At 40.7% G+C, this 27,049-nt stretch overlaps 1 protein-coding gene across 7 annotated transcripts in view; it reads left to right on the forward strand.

The window, feature by feature from the left end:
* Positions 1-9: 9 nt before the first annotated feature.
* Positions 10-27,049, forward strand: part of VPS36 (vacuolar protein sorting 36 homolog) — a 44,543-nt gene continuing 17,503 nt past the window's right edge. For 2 of the 7 annotated variants that reach the window (XM_055359924.2, XM_063697627.1), the window contains exons 1-6: positions 4,572-4,733; positions 12,742-12,810; positions 16,017-16,087; positions 18,841-18,955; positions 20,355-20,444; positions 21,488-21,574. In XM_055359924.2, the coding sequence (XP_055215899.1) occupies positions 4,638-4,733; positions 12,742-12,810; positions 16,017-16,087; positions 18,841-18,955; positions 20,355-20,444; positions 21,488-21,574 (528 nt within the window). In that variant the 5' untranslated portion in view covers positions 4,572-4,637. Of the gene's footprint in view, positions 153-4,479; positions 4,734-5,000; positions 5,287-12,741; positions 12,811-16,016; positions 16,088-18,840; positions 18,956-20,354; positions 20,445-21,487; positions 21,575-27,049 lie in introns of those variants that run through there. The other 5 variants (XM_055359926.2, XM_004054555.4, XM_055359923.2 and 2 more) reach the window with 5 other exon arrangements.

A 27,049-nucleotide genomic window follows, 5' to 3' on the forward strand; every position in this document is an offset into this window, starting at 1 on the left:
AACCGAGATGGGACACATCTTGAGTCCCTCACAGTCCTTGGAGGAAGGCAGACGAGAAAAAGACAAGAAAAGTGTTGATTGGCTGCCCTTCTTATTAAACATCGGCGCGTTCACTGACGAGGACGTAAACACCGATCTGGCGTACCACGAGGGTGTGTATTTTCCTTTCACAAATACTGATTCATTTTGAGCATCATAACTCTGAGGTGGGACGTTATCACCACTTTTTCCACTGAGAGGTGACAGGTTCAGAGGTTGTTTGTCCACGTTTGCACAGCGTGTGAAGGGGAACTGAAATTGGGATCTACTTTCCATACCTTTATTCTAAGCAATTATCAAATGCAAAAAAGGGAGGAGAGGAGGAGAAACAGAAAAAAATGAAGATAAACCTCATCCCCTCCTCAAGGTTATATATAATTCTCCTTTGAAGATAAAATAGCATTTGTTACAGACGTTTTGTGTTTGTGCGGTTAAGTGTGCTGCCATAATCTTCGTTTTTCTCATCTAAAAATACCACCTTCATAAAACCCACACAAACACTCAATCCACATGACAGAACGAAACAAGTCAGGGCTAGAAGGTTTTAAGAGTGGCAGTGGGGAAGTGAGGGCGAGTCTGGACTGCACCTGCCTGGTTTCAAGCACTGGGTTTACATTTCTTGCCTGATCACTGCAGTAAGGCTGGACTGGACTCTTTCAGCCAGGTTTTAGGTGCTCCGGGGACACAGACGGGAGGATGTGATTTCCCCGTTTACCCTTCCCAGGTCTGAGGGCCTCTACAGCTGGCCCTCGGCTGTGGTCAGTTTTTCCCACTTCTGCCTGCTTTTTTCTTCAGACATCTTATGGTAGCGTCTTGCTAATGAGGAATTTGGTTTGAGATTTTGTGTAGTTTTTTACTTGATGAAATGTCCTAGTTTTAGTTTAACATTGTCCATCACCATCCTTAAGATATAACTTGCTGTTTAAATACTTCTGTCATTATTGTTGATTATTTACTAAAGTTTCATCAGACAGGTGGGGCAACCAGGGATTTCTATTAAGTGAGAACAAAATACAGTGACTCAAAAACCTCCAAAACATTATGCTAAGTAAAAGAAGTAATATATGAAAAGTTACATATGGTATGATTCCATTTATATGAAAGATCTAAAATAGATACATCCATAGTGAAATAACTCAGAATAGTAGTTGCCAGAGGCTGAGGGTAGGGGGAGAATTGGGAGAGACAGTTTAATGGACAAGGGTTCCATTACCTTGAAGTAAGTGAAATGTTTTGGAATTAGAGGTAGTGGTTGGGTGACATTGTAAATGTATTAATGCCATTGAGTTGTTCACTTTAAAATGATTAATTTTATGTTATATATGTGAACCTCAATAATTTTTTATAAGTGGGCATGGTAAAAAAAGAAATTGACTCAAAGGATACCATGGAGATCTCAGTACGCTGAGATGGTGAATAGGAAAACCTGCAAAACTGCTAGGTTTTTCAACATGGCAATTCTCCTCTAATCTCCAGACTCACCCACTCCAATGATATGTCTATTTTTGAGACACTTTTTAATATTACTGCTACACAATTATTGCAGAGAAAGCAGACCTTTTTCTAAAAGATCCAAAAAACAAACAAACAAAAAAAACAAAACAAAAAAGATTTCCTTTCAGAACAGTTCTTTGCCAACACAGCTGACCATGAAACTGCAGGCACCTGGAGTACTGATGATTAATTAGTGTTAGTCGTTCCTCCTGTGGTCATGTGAAGAAGGTAAAGTGCCTGTGAGAGAACAGGGAAGGACAATCTGAAAGTTAGGAGGACAATGGGGACACAATGGGGTCACAAAGTCTGGGGAAGAGAGAAGCTGAAGAAAGAGGTAATGGACCACAGTGTTGGGCACTACAGAGGTCCAGTAGGATTGGGACTGAAAGGAACCGTCTGATTCAGAAGGTGGGAGGTCCTGGCAAAAACATCCTGGGGATGGCTGGGCGTGGTGGCTCATGCCCGTAATCCCAGCACTTTGGGAGGCCAAGGCGGGTGGATCACCTGAGGTCAGGAGTTCAAGACCAGCTTTGCCAACATGGTGAAACCCTGTCTCTACAAAATATACAAAAGTTAGCCAGGCGTGGTTGCAGGCGCCTGTAATCCCAGCTACTTGGGAGGCTGAGGCAGGAGAATCGCTTGAACCAGGAGTCAGTGGTTGCAGTGAGCCGAGATTGTGCCATTGTACTCCAGCCTGGGCGGCAGAGTGAGACTGTCTCAAAAAAAAAAAAAAAGCATAGACCTAAATGTAAGAACCAAAACTATGAAGCTTCTAGAAGAAATTATAGGAGAAAATCTTAGTGACTTTGTGTTAGGCAAAGATTTCATAATCAGTATCAATCTCTGGTTTGTGGAAAAAAGATTTCTTAAATAGGCAAATTCCATGAACTATGAAAGAAAAAAATACACTGGACTTCATAAAAATTAAAACCTTTTGTCTATTCATTTATTGCCATATATAAGCCACATGACATTTCTCCTTGCTCCAGCCTGGATACAGGAAACCCTTATACGGTTGTCTATCCCAGCAGCTATCATATGCCAGGCTTCTATTTGTGTCCTACAGACTGTGCATCCCTCAAGGGCAGAAAACATACCTTGCAAATGTCCTCACTGCCTAACATGTTGATAATTGCAAAGCCCAGGCAAAACTGCACAGTTCCACATCTGATTAGGACGCTTAGGTCACGATACTTTCAATTAAAAAAGACTAAAAAGTTGGTAAACAATCAAATGCTCAAAAATCAGGCAATGATGGTAAATTGTGATACATATTGATAGCATATTACAGCAAATCAAATGTTTTCAAAGAACTTTTGGTTATTGGGCATATGGTCATGATGGAAATTGAAAAATATGAAATACAGAAGACACTGTTTAGAAATAGACCAAAATACACACAGGATTTTGGAACATGGTAAAAGTAGCAATTCATTTCGGGGGAGAGATGGCTTATATTCATTGGAAAGAGCCTTTCCTTTCTTTTAAAGCCTAGCCACAGACCACTGACTCCACGACTGGGGGAAATATGGAGCCCTGGGGGCAGAGAGCAAGCCTGCCCTCTGTCCCTCTGCCCCTGTGCCCCTCTGCCCACGTGGGCACGCAGCCTTAGTTAAGACCCCAATAAGTGGTAGGCTCTCTAAAATGTGTTCACAACCTTTAAAGCAGTCATTCTATTTTAGGAAGACACTCTAAGAAAATAATCCTAAAGAGAAAAATATGTATCAGTTGTAGAAGGACATCTATAAGGTGCTCCATTTATTTATTTATTTATTATTTATTATTATTATTTTTGAAGCAGAGTCTCGTTCTGTCGCTCAGACTGGAGTGCAATGGTGCGATCTCGGCTCACTGCAACCTCCACCTCCCGGGTTCAAGCGATTCTCCTGCCTCAGCTTCCCGAGTAGCTGGGATTACAGGCACCCGCCACCATGCCGGGCTAATTTTTTTGTATTTTTAGTAGAGACAGGGTTTCTCTATGTTAGCTAGGCTGGTCTCGAACTCCTGACTTGTGATCCGCCCGCCTTGTCCTCCCAAAGTGCTGGGATTACAAACGTGAGCCACCGCACCCGGCCAGGTGTTCCATTTATAAAGCAAAATACAAAAATGAAATGGCTAGGGGCACGAGGCCGCCTGGTGGATGAGAGCAGCGGCCATGGATGGCTTTGCGCAGACCAACAAACAGCTAAATTATAGAGGAACTACATATTGAAATGTAAATTCACGCATGAGGTCTGTGTTAATATTGAAAATGCCTAAATAAAAATAATCTTTTTTTTCTGAGCCTGGGGGTGGGGGCGTGGAGTGGCGTGGGGGAGTTGGGGTGGAGGGGGAAAGGGTCTTTCTATGTCGCCCACTGGTGTCAGACTCCTGGGTTCAAGCAATCCTCCCGCCTCAGCTTCGGAAGTAGCTGGGAATACAGGCGCGCGCATCAAGTCCGGTTAAATAAAATCTGTTTCCCCCAGTTAAAAAAAAATTAATTTGTGTGGGTACATAGGTGTATATATTTCTGGGGTATATGGGATATTTTGATACAGGCATACACTGTATAATAATCACATCAGGGTAAATGAGGTATCCGTTACCTCAAGCATTTATCCTTTGTGTTACAATATAATCTTAAAGGGAAAAAAAGAGCAGCACAGGTAGTACTGACTGTAGCTGTACAGAAACAATGCGTGCCATAAATATTCATCTGAAAGAGAGGGGTTATGATTATTTACAATCATTAGTGAATGTGGCAACATTCTGGGCACTGACAAGAAAACTGCCACGAACATGCAGGCATAACGCACAATAAGCAAGTCCAAGCTGTGGTCGGGGCTCCCTCGCGTCCCTGTAAGCTCTGAATTTAGAATGGGGTGGACCGCCTGCTGATCAAGGGTTCTAAAAGGCCGGCGGCTAATGGACCGCCAGGGGGCGCTCCACGCACGTCTCCACGTCCCCAGGCGCACCTCGCAGCCGCGCCCGCTCGCTGCCAGGCCGCTCCCTCCGTCCCTCACCCGCCCCGACTCGCTTCCGTCCCGTCCGACGCTAGGGGGCGCCGCAGGCTGCCCGGCGCGCTGCTCGCGGCCTCGGAGCGCCGGGGCTGGGTGGCAGCGGCCATGGACCGCTTCGTTTGGACCAGCGGCCTCCTGGAGATCAACGAGACCCTGGTGATCCAGCAGCGCGGGGTGCGAATCTACGATGGCGAGGAGAAGGTAGGGCGTCTGCCAACCTTCCCAACGGGCTGGCGGAAGGGACCCCCGGTGGGCGCGCGGCCCGGCTCGGCGCGGCCCGCTCCCCGGCCTAGCTCACGGCCCTCGGCGGCCCGGCAGGCCTCTGTGCGGGGTGCAGCGCTCTTGCGCTCCCCGCCGGTCGGTAGCACGCGGCGTGGGGCGCTCGGCTGCCTCCCCAGCGCGGGTCCCAACTTTGGCAAGGTTCCCAGCAGGCGCGGATCGCGGCCGCTTCCCTCCGCCCGGAATGCTTCCGGGAGCGCACAGCTGCAGTGCCCGGGAGAAGGAGCGCTCGCAGTCTGCGGGCGCCGGGCGGCGATCGGGCAGTCGACTTCCTTGGCGTGGTTCCAGACCCCCTGACGACACCAACCTCGGCGTCGGCACCGGACAGCCCGGTTCCGCCTTTCTGTGAGGAGGGCGCGGTGGCCGTACAGTCCGTGCCCCAGCGGAAGCTTTAGCTTGGACCTTATGCAGTCGGAGGGATTAGCATATCTGGGCAGAGGGGTGAGGGATTGCTTCGAAAGGATTTCCTAAAGAGGTATCAGTGCTTCATTGGAATGCCCTTGCCAAAGGCTATTGGGTTTTTGTTTTGTTTTCTAATTGCTTTAGAAAGGCGTTCTGAGCGTGTTTTGTAAAGTGTTATATTAATAGTAGACCGTGCCTTGTAGTGCAAGCATAAATCTTAGAAGGTGCGTTTGCAAATCGAGAGGAGAAATAGGAAGTGTAAGTAAATATTTTGTAGATACTTTGTTGAAACTATGAAATATCTTGTCCTGGATTGAAATGGATAAACTGGAATTAGAAAAATTTTAAAACTCATTTACCCACAAGCATTTTTGGTTTCCAGAAGTTTTAATTTGCTACCTCTCTTCCCTTGCCGTTTTATTAACGACACTTTCCGCTGTACTTTGATATAAGTTCCTCAACTCAGCTTTTCCTGGTAAGTGCTTACAGCTATTTAGAGGCACAGGTGACATTGGACCCAGGTCCTCTGACTCTCTTAGGGCATTTTCTATGGGCTGTGTTGCCTGTATTATTGAGTAAAGGTCTTTTCCTTAAATAATTTGCTTGGACCTAACTTCACTTACTGCCTTAGCACTTCTTAATTTAATTAATTAATTTATTTATTTTGAGACAGAGTCTCGCTCTATCGCCAGGCTGGAGTGCAGTGGCGCGATCTGGGCTCACTGCAACCTCCGCCTCCCAGATTCAAGCGATTCTCCTGCCTCAGCCTCCTGAGTAACTGGGATTACAGGCGCCTGCAACCATGCCCGGCTAATTTTTGCATATTTAGTAGAGACGGGGTTTCACCACATTGGCCAGGCTGGTCTCTAACTCCTGACCTCAAATGATCCGCCCGCCTGGGCCTCCCAAACAGCTGGGATTACAGGCTCTTGAGCCACTGTGCCCAGCCTGCCTTAGCACTTTAACTATCTTGATCTCAAGATGAGTCTTCCATCCCCGGATTGGAGTGACAAGCTATTTTTTTCTCCTTTCTTACCAATTTACATCTTTGTGACTATTTAAAATGGGAAGGTTAATCCACCTCCCCTTCCTCGGCGTTTTGATTTTGCCTCCCCTTTGAGAGGAACCGAATGTTGACAGTGTTAGATCTGTCCTCAGAGACTCCTCCAGTGCCACTCCCTGAGGGAGCACTAGGAAGTCATGCTTTTGCAGAGCATGGCATGATACTGTTCTATGGAACTCCAATTTGAAGACTAGGAACACCTTTGCTGGCAGGCAGTATAGCAGTGATAGATTTAAAACAGTGTAAAATGACAACCATTAGTAGTTTTATATGAAAGATACATTGTTGAAGCAGCAAGTTTTAATTTTTACTTTAAAATTTTTGCTGCTTGTATTAGCAGACAAGTATATAGATGTCAGAGGTTTAAGAAACAAATCATGGGGAAAACATTGCTTTAGACCCTGTGATCTAGTCCAGAATTAACTCTTCTAAAAGCTTGAAATTGGAGTGGAGCTCTAAGAGGAGTCTCCTTACCACTGTGCCCCAAAGCTGGACTTAGTGACTTGCTGAGCTGCCTTACAGCTATGCGGTCCCTAGGCTGAATGGGGCACAGGCTGACTCCTGGGGGAAGGTGCGGTATCCTGGCTTCCTTCATCTTTTGGAAGGTTTCCAGACCTCCTGTGGTGCTAGAGACTCTACAAGGTTACACACATTAGCCCCCAAATCTGGTGAAATTAGTCTCCCTTTTAGGATGCCTCACTGGCTCCTTTGGCCTAGGGACTGCAGTCCAGATTGCTTAATCTTCATAGTTTTGCATCCCAACCCATTCCCTGGGCAAGCGTGTGCATGGCTGTCTTCTAGACTAGTCTGATGTTTCTGGAGCACAGAAGGTGTGCCTTGCTCATCCTTGTATCTCCTAGCTGGTTGTGGGTGTGAAACACATTTTTTTTAAACCCGAATAATTAAAGTACCTACTATGAGCCAAGAGCTGTATATGTCATCTCATTTAATCCTCTCATCAGAATATGAGGTATTTTACTGAATGAGAAAGTAACGCCAAGAGATACAGTGACTTGCCTAAGATCCACAGAGAGAAGATTTAAATCTCTGTTGATCAGACTCAAAGCCTGTGCTTTGTTCATGGAGCTACAGTGAGCCGAGATTGTGCCACTGCATTCCAGCCTAGGCAACAGAGCGAGATTCTGTCTCAAAAAAAAAAAAAAAAAAATGACTTCATAATGTAGCAGTCACCGGTGTCACCCTTGATATAATGTTTAATACAGCTAATCTTCCCAAAGGGGAACTGTGACCCCACAGGTGATAGCTGAGAAAACTGTGAGCTGTCTAAGGTCACACAACTAGTAACTGGTGGAGCTAGAATTGCAAACCAGATCCAATGGACTGCTCTTCCCACCGCCCAAGTGCCTCTTATGAATACATGCAGACTCGCTTGTTTATACAGGCACAGTTTTCATGGGCTCATTATGACTAGATAATGTGTTACTTTCATAAGCAGTGTAGACAGGTCATTTGTTTGACTTCACAGACACTTCTGTAGCCTCAGCCAATTTAAAAAATAATGTAAGGTTAGTAATGTGTAAAGTGGCAAGTTGGCAGCATATATCAGAAGATTTAGAACATTGTTTATTCTTTTTCAGCTAACTCACTTTTAGGAATTTACCCTTGGGAAATAATCAGAAATGCATAAAAATATTACATATGAGAATGCTCATCTCAGCATTATTATGTATTGCATATAATATTATTATATATGGAAAAATTGGAAGCAATCTGAATGTCCACCATAGGGATTGGTTAATTAAATTATGGCATGGGGCCAGGCGTGGTGGCTCATGCCTGTAATCCCAGCACTTTGAGAGGCTGAGGCGGGTGGATCATCTGAGGTCAGGAGTTTAAGACCAGCCTGGCCAACATGGTAAAACCCCGTCTCTACTAAAAATACAAAAAATTAGCTGGGCGTGGTGGCGGGTGCCTGTAATCCCAGCTACCTGGGAGGCTGAGGCAGGAGAATGGCTTGAACCCGGATGGCAGAGGTTGCCGTGAGCCCAGATCGCACCATTGCACTCCAGCCTGGGCAACAAGAAACTCCATCTCAAAAAAAAAAAAAAAAAAAAAATTATGGCATGCCCTAATTAGCATGAGGAATTGCCAATGATAGGCTAACTATATTTTCTAACTATACTATTAATAATAGTTATGAAACTATCATTCTATTTAAAGGTTATATATGTATACATAAACATCTGTGTATATATACATACACACTCTGGCTGGTATGAGTTATTATTTCATTTTCTTTTTCAGACTCTAAATATTTTCGAGATTTTCAACACTGAACATGTATGACTTTTATAACAGAAAAAATGTAAATTAAAAAAAAACAAGTTAAGAACTTTTCAGTGAGTGCTGAAGTTAGATCAATTTTTAAGCAGTTAAAATTATTCTAGGTTCTGAGTGGTGTAAGCAAACCAGCCTAAACTTGACTGTCAGGTTTAGATCTTAATCCACTGGAATCCCGAAAGGGAACTGTTACACAATTTCTTCACTTAGAGCAGCAACATTTTACATTTGCACATTGTTAATTGAGGTAGCAGTGGAACATAGGCTGGCTCCAGCCTTAAATTAACATGTATGTGCTTGGATTTCAGTAAGATAACATACGAAGTTTCTTAATCAGAACTATTATGTTCTATAATGCAGCATTATGTACTTTTTTTTTTTTTTTTTCAGACGGAATCTCGCTCTGTTGCCCAGGCTGGAGTGCGGTGGGGCTATCTTGGCTCACCGCAACCTCCGCTTCCCGGGTTCAAGCGTTTCTCCTACCTCAGCCTCCCCAGTAGCTGGGATTACAGGCGCACGCCAGCACGCCCGGCAATTTTTTTTGTTTTTGTTTTTTTTTTTGTATTTTTAGTAGAGATGGGGTTTCACCATGTTGGTCAGGCTGGTCTTGAACTCCTGACCTCTTGATCTGCCTGCCTCGGCCTCCCAAAGTGCTGGGATTACAGGCGTGAGCCAAGGTGCCCGGCCTTCTTTTTTCTTTTTTTTTTTTTTTGAGATAGAGTCTCGCTCTGTCGCCCAGGCTGGAGTGCAGTGGCGCGATCTCCGCTCACTGCAAGCTCCGCCTCCAGGGTTCACGCCATTCTCCTGCCTCCGCCTCCCAAGTAGCTGGGACTACAGGCAACCGCTACCACACCCGGCTATTTTTTTTTTGTATTTTTAGTAGAGACGGGGTTTCACCGTGTTAGTCAGGATGGTCTTGATCTCCTGACCTTGTGATCCGCCCGCCTAGGCCTCCCAAAGTGCTGGGATTACAGGCGTGAGCCACTGCGCCCGGCCTTTTTTTTTTTTTTTTTTTTTTTTTTTTTTTTTTTTTGAGACGGAGTCTCCCTCTGTCACCCAGGCTGGAGTGCAATGGCAGGATCTCAGCTCTCTGCAAGCTCCACCTCCCGAGTTCACGCCATTCTCCTGCCTCAGCCTCCGGAGTAGCTGGGACTACAGGTGCCCGCCACCAAGCCTGGCTAATTTTTTGTATTTTTAGTAGAGACGGGGTTTCACCGTGTTAGCCAGGGTGGTCTCGATCTCCTGACCTCGTGATCCGCCTTCCTCGGCCTCCCAAAGTGCTGGGATTACAGGCATGAGCCACCGCGCCCGGTCAGCATTATGTACTCTTAAGATAATTAAATATTTGCTTTTGGAGAAGGGAAATTTACTACTCATTGGCAAAGAAGAGATTTAAAAAATATTGTAAACTTAGTTATTTGGTTTTGCATAGATGAGATTAACCAAAATGTTTGAAGCCAGACTGAACTAAGTGCCAGAAGTACATATGTTTTATTTCTGATTCTGAGAAAAACATGGACTCATAAGGTCTATTCTCTGACATGTTGAAGTTTGTTGGTGGGACAATCTCTCATGAAGTGTATTTAGACTAGATGGTTCAGAAGGTCTGTTATCATTAAAGTTTACTAACCATATTATTTACTACTTAATGCTATTAATAATACAATCAGACCTTACTCTTAGAAAACAATTTTTTAAAATGTATGTCAAGAAGTGTGTTATTTATTATGCAAGGACTTTTTGACATATGTTCCTATGTGTGCTTGATTTAACAAAAAATGATTTATATATAGTTCAGAGTTACATGAAGTTATACATGCCTGTGATCGATTTTTTTATTTATTAGACATGTAACAAAGTTGTTAAATATGGATAAGCCAAAGGAGAAACTTGAAATAATCAATAATCCTACTACCCATAAGCAGTTACTTTTAGCGTATTCTGTGTGTGGAGTCATGCTATATATATTTTGAGACCTGCTTTTTTCTGTATTAATATCATAAGTCTCTTTATTATCAACCGCATAAATAATTTGTTGTTTAAGGATGATATATAGTAATGCTCCAATTTATTTACTTTTCATATATATGTGTGTGTATATATATATATATATTTTTTAAACGGAGTCTTGCTCTTGTCACCCAGGCTGGAGTGCAGTGGCGCGATCTCGGCTCACTGCAAGCTCCGCCTCCCGGGTTCATGCCATTCTCCTGCCTCAGCCTCCCGAGTAGCTGGGACTACAGGCACCCGCCACCACACCTGGCTAATTTTTTGTATTTTTTAAAGTAGAGACGGGGTTTCACCGTATTAGCCAGGATGGTCTCGATCTCCAGACCTCGTGATCCACCCGCCTTGGCCTCCCAAAGTGCTGGGATTATAGGCGTGAGCCACGGCGCCCGGCCATATTTTTAACATATTATTTTAAACTCAAAACAATTCCAGTCTTATTTTAATAAACTGGACACTCACTAAAATGCTTTCCTTAGAATTTATGTTGTAAGGCTGCCTTATAAATGGGACTATCCTTGTAACTGTTTTTTGTTGTTGTTGTTGTTGTTGTTTTTTAGCTCAGACTTAGGATCAGATATAACTTTTAAAATAACTGGATATTCCTGGAAAGGACACAAGGAAGTCCTACCTTGTGGCAAATTCCACTTTCTAGTAACTCGAGTTAATAGAAGCTTCCAATATATATCTTGTTTATAGAAGCTTCCAATATATATCTTGCTTTTAACAGAAACACAGGGGTTTAATTTATTAATCTCTTGGGTTCCAACTCTAAAATTTGCTTATTTATGTAAATTTCAGGGCATAATAACAAGTAGTAAGGGTTAAAGTTTTGGTCCTGAAGACCCAGGTGGCATTTCTTTGTGATTGTATTGTAGTTTTGAAGAACATTTAAAAATTTATATTTTGAATAGGTGATACATACCCAAAGAGTATGTCCTAGTCAGCTCGGCTGCTAAAACAGAATAGCATAGCCTGGGTGGCTTAAACAACAGGCATTTATTTCTCATAGTTCTGGAGACTGGGAAGTCTAAGATCAAGGTGCTGGCAGATTTGGTTCTTGGTAAGGGCACTCTTCCTGGCTTGCAGATGGCCACCATTTCCCTGTGTACTTGCATGGTCTTTTGTCAGCACGTGTTCATGGAGAGGAAGCCCTCCTGTCTCTTCCTCTTCTTATAGGGATACTAGTCCCATCATGAGGGCCCCACCTCATGAACTTCTAAACCTAATCACTTCCCAAAGGCTCCATTGCCAAATACTATCGCGGTGAGGGTTAGGGCTTCAACATATGAATTTGGGGGTTTTTGTTTAATGCTAATGGGTTTTATGCCTTCTTAGAAAGGTCTTCTCCCCTCAGATTATTTTAAAAATTATCTCATGATTTTTTTCGAGTGCTTTTATAATTTTTTTCGTTTTTTACTCAATTGTTTGATCCTTCTAGAATTCATTTTGGTGCATTGTATTAGGTATAAATCCAGATGTGTGGGTTTTTCTTTTCCCTACCTGGCAACCCAGTTGTCCCACTGCCATTGATTGAATCTCCATCCATATTTATTTTTGTATGTATTTGTATCTATTCCTGGATTTTGTTTTCATTAAAAAATGTTATGAATGTTATACATGAATCCAATTGCAAAGAAATTCAATCAGTAAAGTGTAGAGGTAAAAAAGAGCTCTTTGCTTCCCTTCTACCCCTTTCCTCACAGTTTTTCTGAGATAATGATTGTTAACAGATAATTGTGTTCCTTTTAGACCCCTTTCACTACTTGTGTGTCTGCAGACACACACATATACTGCATATGTAATATTATAAATTGCTGTAAATCACTTTCTTTCCCACTCATCCAATGTCTTAGAGTTCTATGGTAATCCATGCAGTTCTACCTCGTCATTTCTTTTTAACCTTTGCATGCATTGCAGAGTATGAATGTGTATCATACCTGGTTGTTGTTTGCATTTTTTTCTAATTCTGTCAAGACTATACAAATAGCTTATGAAGTATGTAGCATTGGTTCTCTTTAATTTGTGATAAGCCTATTCTAAAAGTAAAATGTTTGTTTATATGATTAATTTAGTATGGTATAATTCATGAAGAAGAAAATCGGAACCACAATGAGTGATATGTTATTAATATTTTGTGATGCTCTTTCTTTCTAGATAAAATTTGATGCTGGGACTCTCCTTCTTAGTACACACCGACTGATTTGGAGAGATCAGAAAAATCATGTAAGATACAGTTTTTTGCATCTGTTGTAGGTTTTATTTTGTTTATTTATTTTTTAGAGACAGGGTCTTGCTGTATTGCCCAGGCTGATCTGTAACCTCTGGGCTCAAGTGATTCTCCTGGCCTCAACCTCCCGAGTAGCCGGGGCTACAGGAGTGAGCCACCATCGTAGGTTTTAAATCAACTGGAGCTTTTTCTTCTTTTTTCATTTCTAATAAAACTTATATAATGAATGCAATAATAAATTTTACTTTTCTGAATGCCAAAGGAGTGTGTCCCATGTAATTTCTCTGAATGGAGTGCAAAAACAGGAGTTAGCGTGTCGTCCCTTATTCAGCTCCAGAAAAATCCATGTAGTTACTGGATGGAGAATCATGTTTTTTAAATACTAGTCAAATTCTACTCTATATCTAAATGTTCCATGTGTAACAGTGGAATAATTCCCCCATCAGTTGTGAGGGAGTCTTTACAAAGAGCTGGTATGTCCTTAAAACCACTGGTTGTCCTAGGTTGTTGAGAATCAGGAGGCTAGGCCTGCCATCAAGTGCATGCTTTTACCTAGATAATGAGATCTGTCTCTAAGTCACTCAGCAAGAGGAGTCCCCCACGCACCCCCCCCTTTTTTTGAGACGGAGTCTCGCTCTTTCACCCAGGCTGGAGTGCAGTGGCGCAATCTCGGCTCACTGCAACCTCCGCCTCCCAGGTTCAAGTGATCCTCCTGCCTCAGCCTCCTGAGTAGCTGGGATTACTGGTGCGTGCCACCATGCCCGGCTAATTTTTGCATTTTTTAGTAGAGACGGGGTTTAGCCATGTTGTTCAGGCTGGTCTCTAACTCCTGACCTCGTGATCTGCCCACCTCGGCCTCCCAAAGTGCTGGGATCACAGTCGTGAGCCACCTTGCCCAACCTGTTTTTTGTCTTTTGTTTTTGGGAAGGAGGAGAATTATATGCATATAGAGCTGATATCTTTATTCCCAAGAGCTTCAACCTGAAAGTATATATACATTAATCTCAGTGTTGCCAGTAAGATAGCTATCTCATCTGTTTTTATTTTCCTGATTGTTCCCCCAGACCCCTGTGAAATTTTAGTACCACAAATAAACTATATACTGTACTGTAGCACTTGAAGGGCTGCTAACCATTACAATATCTGACTTTTTTGTACCTGGGAACTAATTTTTGTCTCCTAAGTCTGATATTGCCCCTGTTGATAATGCATGCCTTAGAGCAGGGGTCCCCAACCCCAACCCCCGGTACTGGTCTGTGGCCTGTTAGGAACTGGGTCACATAGCAGGGGGTAAGTGACAGGTAAGCGAGCATTACCACCGGAGCTCCACCTCCTATCAGATCAGCAGACGCATTAGATTCTCATAGGAGCAGGAACCCTATTGTGAACTGTGCATGCAAGGGATCTAGGTCGTGCACTCCCTTTGAGAGTCTAATGCCTGATGGTCTGAAGTGGAACAGTTTCATCCTGAAACCACAACCCCTGCTCCCCAGGAAATACTGTCTTCCATGAAACTAGTCCCTGATACACAAAAGGTTGGGGACTGCTGCCTTAGACTGTTAATATTGTCTAATCCTTTTAAAAGTAATATATATTCAGAAAATAAATCTTTTTTGGGGAGGATAGAGTGGCTGTCCTTAAACCATGTGTTGATAAGTTAATCTTAGTATAATTTTTTGATTATCATATAAAGAGGTCAATTTGGACAAATTTTAGACTTACTACATTGCTAGTCACATATAAAAATTAAACATAACTGTTTATATATGTTAAAAATTGGGCTAGGCGCAGTGGCTCATGCCTGTAATCCCAGCACTTTGGGAGGCTGAGGCGGGCGGATCACCTGATGTTGGGAGTTTGAGACCAGCCTGACCAACATGGAGAAACCCTGTCTCTACTAAAAATACAAAATTAGCTGGGCATGGTGGCACATGCCTGTAATCCCAGCTACTCAGGAGGCTGAGGCAGGAAAATTGCTTGAACCTGGGAGGCAGAGGTTGTGATGAGCCAAGATTGCGCCATTGCACTCCAGCCTGGGCAAAAAGAGTGAAACTCAGTCTCAAAAAAATAAAAATAAAAAATTAAACATACTGGCTAGACACAGTGGCTCATGCCTGTAAATCCCAGTACTTTGGGAGGCCGAGGCAAGGGGATCACTTGAGGTCAGGAGTTCGAGACTAGCCTGGCCAACATGGTGAAAGTCCTTCTCTCCTAAAAATACAAAAATGAGCCAGGCATGGTGGCTCACATCTATAATCCCAGCTACTTGGGAAGCTGAGGTGGGAGGATCACTTGAACCTGGGAGGCGGAGGTCGCAGTGAGCCTAGATTGTACTACTGCACTCCAGCTTGGGCAACAGAGCGAGACTCCATCTCAAAAAAAAAAAAAAAATTAAACATATGAATAAAGGGATACTACATCAATATTTTCTGTTTAAAACTGTTAATAATTGTATGTGGGCATATGAGTGAAGTATGGAAAATTATAAAGAAGAGAAAGTCATCTACATAAATGCCCTCAAAATTATTTTGATGTATCTGTTTTGTTTTTTGCTTTCAGTGTAAGAAAATATTACGAGTAAAATGTTTTCATAGAAATATTACTCTTAGAAAATGCACCCATTGTGGCTGGGTGCGGTGGCTCACGCCTGTAATCCCAGCACTTTGGGAGGCCGAGCCAGGTGGACTACGAGGTCAGGAGATCGAGACCACCCTGGCTAACACGGTGAAACCCCGTCTCTACTAAAAATACAAAAAAATTAGCCGGATGTGGTGGCAGGCACCTGTAGTCCCAGCTACTCGGGAGGCTGAGGCAGGAGAATGGTGTTAACCCGGGAGGCAGAGCTTGCAATGATCCGAGATCACGCCACTGCACTCCAGCCTGGGTGACAGAGTGAGACTCCGCCTCAAAAAAAAATAAATTAAAAAATAATAATAATAAAGAAAATACACCCATTGTAAAAACAAAAGCTAGTTACAGCTTCTTTTAAACTTCTTATGTTCTTCCATGCAGCCAGATGCCACCACATTACTGTTTTCATTTAATTTTTCCTTAAGTTCATTTAAGGAGTAAAATCATTATTGTTTTTCATTATTTTTATTATTAAGGTATATGGCACTGTAATGCTATAACACAAGGATTTCTGACAAGTGTTATGGATGTTGTTTAGAGTCTTTCATTTAAGCTACTGATTTCCTCCTAGGAGTGTTGCATGGCCATTCTCCTTTCCCAAATTGTGTTCATTGAAGAACAGGCGGCTGGAATTGGGAAGAGGTAAGTCTGTGTATAGCACAGTCTTTATTCACAGAAAACATTTCCTGTTATGCTATTGGTCAAGAGGTCCTATCTTAGACTCGATGTATGAATCCATTCTTAAAGCATGAATAAAGCTAAGGTTTGCTGTAATATCCTTGTTTATTATACATGGGTCATAATAAAGAAATGTGGCCCAGTTATCATTGTCTTTCCATAGACACTTTGCTTTCACATCCCTGTGTACCTGTCATTTCATACTTAAAATCGGAAATAACCTATTTGAGAAAAATAACTGACTTTGCTCCTGTTTCTGGCCTGATGATTAAGTTTGTTTCTCAAGTTTGACTTGTTCAGGTAGCAGAATTAAACAGCATATAATAATAGTTATTGTACAAAGCAGGACATTTATCAGAATAATAGGGGGTACAATGAACAATTAGACCAGGGTAACAGGGATACAATGGGACTATCCCAGGCACACCAGGAGATGAGGCCACTCTGGTATAAAGGCGTAAGTTCAAATGTTCCTGTTTATTCAAATGTACCGAAAACTTGGCTTTATATTTTAAGTGAATGTAATTGAGGAGACATGAACAAATATTATCGGCATGGGATATTTTTTTCCTATGTAGGCTTATCTTTAGGTTTAGCATAATTAGGCACTTCAGCAGAAGTTAAACAATGTTGAGCTTCACTGGACATGCAATGCATGCCTTGATCATAATGTTATGATTTACTGTAAAAGATTATTTATTTGATATAAAAGAAACTAACCAACGTTTTAAAAAGATTAATAAGCCATAGATTTTTTTTAAGCCATAGATTTTTAGGGTAGGTTGTTCTTATGATTTATATTTTCCCCTTATCAATTTTCTCCATTGTATTAAGTTCTAAAAAGTAAACTTTAAGGTTGTTCCAGGTTATCTGAATTTTCCTTTCCTGTGTTCCAAGGAAATCTAAACTAAAAAAAAAAATTTAAAATATTTACCTTCATGTTAGTGTCTTATTTTTTAAACATGTCCAGTGAGGAGGACTTCAGTAATATGCCAAGTTACTTTTCAAGTATTCTCTTTAGTTCCCAGCCCCTCCCCTCAAACAGTTATATTTGCATTGATTTCAAGATGTGTACGTTTCACCTTTTAACATCTCTGAAGATGCTTTTTTTATTTCATAATTTTTTTTTTTTTGAGGCAGCGTCTTGCTCTGTTGCCCAGGCTGGAGTGCAGTGGCACTATCTTGGCTCACTGCAAGCTCCGCCTCCCAGGTTCACGCCATTCTCCTGCCTCAGCCTCCCGAGTAGCTGGGACTACAGGCGCCCACGACCATGCCCAGCTAATTTTTTGTATTTTTAGTAGAGACGGGGATTCACCGTGTTAGCCAGGATGGTCTCGATCTCCTGACCTCATGATCCACCCGCCTCAGCCTCCCAAAGTGCTGGGATTACAGGCGTGAGCCACCGCGCCCGGCTTTATTTCATAAATTTAAAATTTAATGAAGTATAGTAATTGGATGACTTGATAAAAGAATGTATAGAAAACTTGGCATAGACTTTTTATGCTTACTGTGGAGCTTTTAAACTTTTTTCGATTATACTCATTAGTTTTTCATTGGGTGAGCTTTTAAACTTTTTTCGATTATACTCATTAGTTTTTCATTGGGTGTCCTTTCACACAATCTGATAGTAGGGCTGAGCGTTTTTTTTTTTAGTTTCAGAGACTATGAAATGCTTTTGCTTAGTTATCTTATCATAATTGTCATAGTTTTGTTGCTCTACTTGATGGTTTGTTTCAGACAGTTCTATGATTCTGCTCACATAGTTTATTTTCTCACTTCACTTAAAGAAGTTTACCACAAGGGAATAGGAGGAGTCCTTACAAGGCTGGCCCCACCCATTCACATTGAGGAGGCCCAATGCCTGGTGTTTCAATTTTACAGTGATCTTTAGGTAACCATATGGTTCCAAAAAAAGAAAAGTAAAATTGAGTGGTAGGTGTGTATCTATAGCATAATCAATAAAGAAAAAGCACTAAACTAGGTACCCGGGATACTTTGAGTTTTTTAGTTTCCCAAATCTTTATAGAAGATTGCTTATTGACTAGGTGGAAAAAAAAAAAAGCAGGAAAACAGACTTATTAAGCTGACCAAATATAGTGGTATTTTTAATAGCATAGAAGATTATGATAGTCATAAAGATAATGGTAGTTTGTGTTCTTAGAGCCACAGCATTTTGGGAATTGTTTTTGTTATTGGATATCTTTCTAGATCATGCTGTTGATTGAGTGGCATTTTCCAACAAATGATACTGTAGAATGTTAGTTTTGGATGGAATTTTAATAAAATATCAGCTGGCCATTTTTACAGATAAGTTTTCACATTTTGTTTTCAAATGAATAAGGGTGTATGCTTTGGCAGAAATTATAGGCCCCCTTATAACCTCTGGGGATGTTTGTAGTTGGAAAACCATAATCATAAACTCAAAATTTTGCTAATTTATTTTGACCTTATTTTCTAAAGTCACACTCTAATTTAATCTACAGAGCTAGTAACTTGAAGCTTTTTGGTTCATAGCTTTGGTTCAAGTTTTAAGTAGAGAGATTTTTGAAAGCTTCATTAATATTGAATTAATACACACTTTAAAAGGATGCTTTTTGGGATGTTTGTTTCTACATGAATTTTAAAAGTGATTTGAAATACATAAAAAGTTATAAAAGTAGAATTAGTTATATTTTTTTGAAAGGCAATTCAATATATTACATTTGTTCTTTCTTCAGTGCCAAAATAGTGGTTCATCTTCACCCAGCTCCTCCTAACAAAGAACCTGGCCCATTCCAGAGTAGTAAGAACTCCTACATCAAACTCTCCTTCAAAGAACATGGCCAGATTGAGGTAAGTTTCTACATGAATAAAATCGTACTAGAAAGGTGTGTGTGTGTGTGTGTGTGTGTGTTGTGGCTTGTTAACATGATGGAAGGTAGTATTATACAACATACCAGATTTCACCATATTTTTACAATAAAATTTTTATTATATCTTAAGCCTTAGCAGTGAGTGGAGAATATGAAGTTTAGGTTTCAGTGGGAATGGGAAGCAGAGGTTGTGGTCCCAAGGAAGGAACAGAGGCTGGAAAATACACTAAGTCATGCCATTCGCCTGCTAGCAGAGTTTTCAGTGGTATAGTTTAGTTAAAGGAACAGAGTGTAAATGCAGTGGTATGTTGAACTATCTCAGTATCTGAAGGTTCCCCAGCTTTAAATCAGGCTGTCTGTCTTGATTAACTCCAGTTAATCTTAATCACTTAAGTACTTATTCTGCAGTATAATAGTTTGTATGTTCTGAATAAGTTGCTGTACAAGAATTCTTAAGATAATTAGAAGTGCGTATTTATTCTCCCCATCAATATCATAAATTATTATTAATTTTTTTCTATATCACCTCACCCAGTGCTCCTGACAAGTGATCACTAAGCAGATATAAGTGATTGACTAAAGTTTTTCTCATTGAAGTTGAAAAATATATTTGATTATTTGTGAGCATAGGTATGTTTTGGTCCTACTTTTTGGTTTTATATTTTAACTAGACAAATGATTCTCTGCTTCCTTCATGGAGAATGGTTGTATATTTTTCCTGGCACTGTGTTTGTTTCATTATAGATCGAAAACAATCCACATACACAGGATTGTTTAAAGTAAGTCTGTTGATTTCATTGTCACTCATCTCTTTGTTGAGAATAGCCCACTTTATATAGAAGGTCAGTTCCTTCTCTTTTTTTTTCTTCCTTTGTGCTTTCTGAAGCTGATCCAAGAAAAGAACTTCCTTTGATTTTCTTTGATGTCTCTGAGAATTCTGGGCTTGCTGCAAATGAGTGAACAGACTTTTATACTGAAGAAATGTTAAGTGGCCGGGCGCGGTGGCTCACACCTATAATCCCAGCACTTTGGGAGGCTGAGGCGGGCAGATCACCTGAGGTCGAGAGTTCAAGACCAGCCTGACCAATATGGAGAAACCCCATCTCTACTAAAAATACAAAATTAGCTGGGTGTGGTGGCACATGCCTGTAATCCCAGCTACTTGGGAGGCTGAGGCAGGAGAATCACTTGAATCGGGGAGGCGGAAGTTGTGGTGAGCCTAGATCACGCCATTGCACTCCAGCCTGGGCAACAAGAACAAAAGTCCACCTCAAAAAAAAAAAAAGAAAAGAAAAAAAGAAAGAAATGTTAAGTAATGATTTATACAAAGATGTTACAATCTGACTGAGTCATTTAAAGTGTATTTATTTGCGTATCAGTTTTACAGGCGTTTATCAGAGGAAATGACCCAAAGAAGATGGGAGAATATGCCAGTTTCCCAGTCATTACAAACAAATAGAGGACCCCAGGTATTTTTAAAACTATTTGCTAATCCAGTATTTTCAACTCTGTACTTACATCTTCATTAAGAAAAAGACTCTGTGATTGTAGAACTTGCCCAAAACAAAATACTGCAATGGTATTCTTATAAAGAATTTATTTTCGGTGGGGCGCGGTGGCTCACGCCTGTAATCCCACCACTTTGGGAGGCCAAGGCGGGGTGGATCATGAGGTCAGGAGTTCGAGACCAGCCTGGCCAACATTGTGAAACCCCGTCTCTACTAAAAATACAAAAATTAGCCAGGCAGGATCGTGCACGCCTATAGTCCCAGCTGCTCAGAAGGCTGAGGCAGGAGAGTCACTTGAACCCAGGAGGCGGAGGTTGCTGTGAGCCAAGATTGCACCATTGCACTTCAGCCTGGGCGACAGAGCAAGACTCCGTCTCAAAAAAAGAAAAAAAAAATTATTTTCACAGCACCTAATTTAGTGCTGTCTATACAGCAGACGCTTAGTAAACATAAATGACTGCTTACCAGCGTAATTCTTAGGGTGATAGAAGGTAGGGTTCACTCACTGCATTCTGTTCTTCATAATCAGTGTGGCATTTGAGAGAATAGACAGTACAGCTGGGTAATGTTTTCCAGGCCTGTCTAAATTAATCACCAACACTAGACAGGTACTCAAATATATGAAAGTAGCTTGAATAATAACTTAATTAAGAACCAAAATTTAAACTGTGATTTTTTTGTACATTTGAGACCCTATTAAGTATCTGATACGTAATAGCTTGCCAAAGAAGGAAAATGATAGGAAATTTAACTTATATCTAAAATGCAGAGTCAAATATGCCATTTATTATATATTTGGTTTTTCTTGAATGATTTTAAGATCATTATGTACAGCAAGAAACAAACACAGTTTTGAAGGGAAGCTAAATGTCCGTGTATGCTGTTTTTCTTTGGTTCTTTGTAGGTCCTTTCCCGCCATTGAAAACACAATGTGGTTGGTTACAAAAGATTTTGTTTCCTTCCTATTTTGTATGTTTTATTTTCTACTTCTTTTTTTTTTTCAGCCAGGAAGAATAAGGGCTGTAGGAATTGTAGGTATTGAAAGGAAACTGGAAGAAAAAAGAAAAGAAACTGACAAAAACATTTCTGAGGTAACTGTTAAATTCTGGCTCTCCATCTATTCCAGCCATTTGTGTCTATTCTTTTAGATACAGCTGTGACTAATTCCCTTCTGTAATTTAGAATATATTTCATTTGCCTGAAGCTACATAGTCTCCTATTCTCTTTAACAGGTCTACCTCGGGCTGGCAAAATCTAACCAAAACCTTTTTCTAAAAGGAATAAAAAAGAAATGCAAATTTGTTTGCTGTTAGAAAACATCATAAAATGTTGTGTGTAGATTTTACAGTCTAGATGAAATTGATTGGCGGATACTCCTAATGAGTTCAGGGTTCTCTGTATAATTATTTTGGAAGTTGAAGTAACTTAGTTGAGAGAAAAATGCTATTCTGTGGCCACTCTCTGTGGCCAGATACCACACCATTTTATGTTGATGACCACCCAGGGATTAGACCAGACATCAGTAAGAACGGCTCAAAGCAGCCCATCACTTCTACTGGGGGACAACCCTGAGCATGTACATTCCAGTGTTTCTGAGGCTTCATGATATATGAGGAAATTCAAGAGAAGGGGAAAGAACTCTAGCTAAAAAGACCAGTTATGCATTAGATTCTGTAATTAGTTAATACAGCTAAACATATCATTGGTTTTTCCATGTTTATATAAAAATGGTCTTGGTTTTTTATGAAATGATGCTTTAAAGTAAATCTTTGGTTTTTATAGTAATTCATAAGTAAAATTCCGTTGATGGTTGCTTTTCAGAGAATTTCAAAGATTTATGTCAATCAAGTAAAGTCTTAAACTACAAATAGTTATTTAAATACTTATTTTGGGCTCACTAATTGAAAATATAGATTACTGTTGGGGAACCAAGGGCATTTGACCTATTAAGTGCCCATAGTAGGTTTTTCTGGATGTGTATCTGTGGTGAAGTTGTATATTTTCCTCAACCCTGTATTTTCCCCAAATTGGCAGCTGGATCCAGAATCTCTGTCACACTCATGTTCTGTCCGTTTGGCAAAACTAGAGGTGATGCTGTGTTCTTTCGTCAGAGGCACATCTTATCTCTGTCATGTTAGCAGCTGTTAATATTCAGTGCCTAGATCTATTAGTTCATTGGTGGTGGTAAATAGTGATAATTCTGTGTTTATTTTTCATTTATTAGTTGGAATACTTTTTAAAGAAATGTTTCCCTTATCTACTATTTGGTTGTCCAGTTCATATAGGAAAGGCAGGATAATTGCATTTTCCTTTATCATCAGGGTAATAAATTGTTTCCTTATTATCTTTTGACAATGACTAATTAGGTTTGTTTGTTTTTTTGTTTTGTTTTGTTTTGTTTTTTGAGACGGAGTCTTGCTCTGTCGCCCAGGCTGGAGTGCAGTGGCTCGATCTTGGCTCACTGCAAGCTCTGCCTCCCAGGTTCACGCCATTCTCCTGCCTTAGCCTCCCGAGTAGCTGGGCCTATAGGTGCCCGCCACCAAACCTGGCTAATTTTTTGTATTTTTAGTAGAGACAGGGTTTCACCATGTTAGACAGGATGGTCTTAATCTCCTGACCTTGTGATCCGCCGCCACGGCCTCTCAAAGTGATGGGATTACAGGCATGTGCCACCGCGCCCAGCCAACTAATTAGGTTTTTTTTTTAACATGCCATTATGAATTCATGAAGTTTAGCATATTTGATGGATTTCAATCAGTTATAATTATTATCCTATTTGAAGCTCAAATTGTCCCATCTTTGGCCAGTGGGAGCTGCTTCAAGTTGGCCATCTGAGTGCTTTTGTTGTGACTAGGTGAACTTTGCTAGCTTCTTCACTATCTGGTGTTGCAAAAGCTCCAGGACCATCTTGTACATTTCCTGCCTCAGATCCGGAATCAACCATTTATCTGAGAAACTCTGGTTTCTTTCTTTCTTTTTTTTTTTTTTTGAGACAGAGTCTTACTCTGTCGCTTAGGCTGGAGTGCAGTGCCGCTATCTTGGCTCACTGCAACCTCTGCTTCCCGGATTCAAGCGATTCTCCTGCCTTAGCCTCCCGAGTAGCTGGGATTACAGGCGCGCACCACTGTGCCCAGCTAATTTTTGTATTTTTAGTAGAGACAGGGTTTCACCATGTTGGTCAGGCTGCTCTCGAACTCCTGACCTCGTGAACCGCCTGCCTCGGCCTCCCAAAGTGCTAGGATTACAGGCATGAGCCACCGCACCCAGACCACTCTGGTTTCTTTTAGTGGGAAATGATATTTCAGAACCACAATCTGCCTGCTAGTAATATTCATCAGTATTGGGTTGATCTTTGTTTCTAGGCTTTTTCAATGGACAGAGCTAGAATTTTGTTGTTGTTAATATAAAGTGCCTAACAAGAGCGTACTTATCTTTTCTATTCAAATTTAAGATGACACTACCAGATAATTACTAAAGCAGTTGAAAAAAAATTTTATGTGTTTTCCCCATTCTTTGTACATTTGAAAAATAGGTGCACTGTGTTTACACTGTCTGAGCATACAGCCACTGTATACACTCTCCGCCTCAGCTCCAGCTCTCATTGACTCTTAGTTTTATAAGTACCTCCATGTTTAGTACCACCAGTCCTTATGCTGAGCTCTCTGTGGTCGCTTTGGTTGTCTGAAGCCTCATTCTGTAGTAGATTTTTAAGGAAATGATCATAGGAACAATATTCCCTGTGTCTGCCATGTTTGTCTTCCTTATACATGAAGGTCAGTTTTCTTGGATTTAAAATCCTCAGCTCACATTTTCTTTCTTTGAGTGCCTTCATTATATTACTTTCTTTCTTTTTTTTTGGTCTGGCATGAAGTGTTGCTATCAAAGAGTGATGATAATTTTATTTTTTCCCCTTAAAAAACACTTGCTGTTTTTCCTAGATGGGCAAAGGATTTTTAAATTTTACTTTAAAGCCCAGTAATTTTACTAGAATGTGTCTGTGTATTAGTCATTCTGAGTTGTTATTCTTAGGTGCGTGCTGTGCTTTTTCAGTATATAGTTTCAGGAATTTTTTAATTTCAGGGAAATTTTTCTGCATTATAACTTTCTTTTTTTTTTTTTTTTTTGAGATGGAGTCTTGCTCTGTTGCCCACGCTGGAGTGCAGTGGCGCAATCTTGGCTCACTGCAACCTCTGCCTCCCGGGTTCAAGCAATTCTCCTGCCTCAGCCTCCCAAGTAGCTGGGACTACAGGTGCGTGCCACCACACCCAGCTAATTTTTTGTATTTTTAGTAGAGATGGGGTTTCACCATATTGGCAAGGCTGGTCTCGAACTCCTGACCTCGTGATCCGGTCGCCTCGGCCTCCCAAAGTGCTGGGATTACAGGCGTGAGTCACTGTGCCCAGCCTGTAATTTTCAACAATTGTTTTGATTTTTTTTTCTTCTGGGACTCCTATTAGCTGTATGTTGCAGTTTCACTGCCTTTCTTCACAATTTGTGACTCTAATGCTTTTCATTTCTTTCCTCATTTCTTTTTTATTTAGAAAGTTTTCCTCTTTTTCACCTCTTTGAAGGTTTCATCGGTTGTGTTTATTCACTAATGTCTGTCTAGTGTAGACTTTATTTCTGAAATGACTTTTTTCCTTTTATTTTTAATTCTTTCGAGTCCTGTCACCTATTTCTGATTTATATTGATCCTTCATAGCTTGTATCATCTTCTTAACATCTTTTAGATGTTAGATATTATTTTGAAATAAAAGGTTAATAATGGACCCTCCCGTAATTGAAGAAGGCACCGTCCTCCCCATTTTAGGCACTGTCCTCTAATTGGTCTGCCTTCCTTTCTGGTGAATCCCTATTGGCTCTCTTGGGGCTCTTGCATTCTCAGGTCTGTGGTTACATTGTTGCTTTTCTTTTCTTTCTCCTGCCTAGATCCTGGCATCCTGCAGGTCTTGTGGCGCTTAGTGGTTTGCCCTACCCGCTTGTATCTTGAGGGGTTTTTGCTAGTATCCTTACACTTAGAATTGTAGTATATGTTTGGTTTTGAGATCTAGTTGCCCTGTTTTCATGTTGTGATTTGGAGAGATTCAAAAACTGTGCTGCCATAGCCACCATCTTTTCAGAATCATCTATTCTGAGAAGATTAATAAAATTTCAACATTTTAGCATTAGAAGGTTTCTTATTATTCAGAGAAGAAATTGTCTCAAGAGTAAGTGACTAGATTTGGAACGAGGCAGATGAGAACCCAAGTCTCCTGATTTGCAAGCAGTTTGCTGGTGGTGACAGTGCACCACATCACCACTCTGTTCGCCACCTAGAACGTGCTGTCACCATCTTCTTTCAGCGGTGTCTTGTCATCCTCTTTGTGTCGACGCTTTTAGAGATAGCATGGAGCAGTGGGCTGATTTTGCGTTACTTGTATTTTTGTTTCTGATACTGCCATACTAACTCAATGTTATGTTGAAAATAATGTTTTTCTTAATTTATAAAGTAAGTTATTTTGTTTCAGTCTAATTTTTTTGGAGTCACATAGTTCAAAGGATTCTACATAAGCATTGTGCTCACCATACAGACCATTAATTTATTCAGCAGGTCATTAACCATGCAGATCATTAATTTATTCAGCAGATATTCCTCCCTACTTTGTGCCAGGCCTTGTATCAGAGGCTGTGGATACTGTGGTGATGCACAGACACAGGCAGGCAAAGAGGCATTATCCACGGTGGGAGAAACACCTTGCAAGGAGAAGATATAGGCTGCAGCAGGGGTGTATAACATGATCCCTAACTTCTGTTGAGGTCACGGAGGGCTTGCTAGCAGCAGGAATATGGAAGTCAAAGGCTGAAAGATGAATAGGCTCTAGCAGATGACCAGCATGGATAAGAAGAACCCAGGAAAAGGGAATGGAATATGCAAGGCACATTCAAGAGTACTGAAGTGGAAAATCAAGAATATACTGAGTTACTGACGCTAATAGCCAAAGTGATAACTAAAAGTAAGTAAGAAATCATGCTGTAAGTCAGCTTAAGGGGGTACTCCTGGTTTTAAAACAGGTGCTGTTTTTCTCAAAATTGGAGTGGAAATTTGACTATAGGTGTGGTAGAGGGATACAAGGTTCCATAAACTGGCAGATGCAATTATAGAATGGATATGTGCATCTCTTTTGCTTTAATTTTTATTGTAGGTAGTTTCTTTACTCATTTTTTGATAGTTGACTAATTCCAAATTTTATAATAATTATAAAAATAAAAGTGAGGAAGCTTTTCTCTGTGTTTTATAATCACTTAAAATATTTATGGACATTTCTTCTAAGGCACAAAAATATTTACTTTTTTTATTGCCTATGTATAAGTTTACAGGACTTATTTACGTATTCTTTGTGGACTCTCAACTTAGCATATTTTTTCTACAGCAACATAATATAATAAATACAGTGATTTACCATATACAATTTAAAAGTGTTATCTTTACCAGTTTTCTTTACACAGATAAAAAAATCTGTTAATATCTTATATATTAAAAGTAAAAACCTAAGTGTGCAAAATGTGTGTTTTATTTTTGAAAACTA

The sequence above is a fragment of the Gorilla gorilla genome, chromosome 14 (assembly GCF_029281585.2).
Source record: "Gorilla gorilla gorilla isolate KB3781 chromosome 14, NHGRI_mGorGor1-v2.1_pri, whole genome shotgun sequence".
NCBI lineage: Eukaryota > Metazoa > Chordata > Mammalia > Primates > Hominidae > Gorilla > Gorilla gorilla.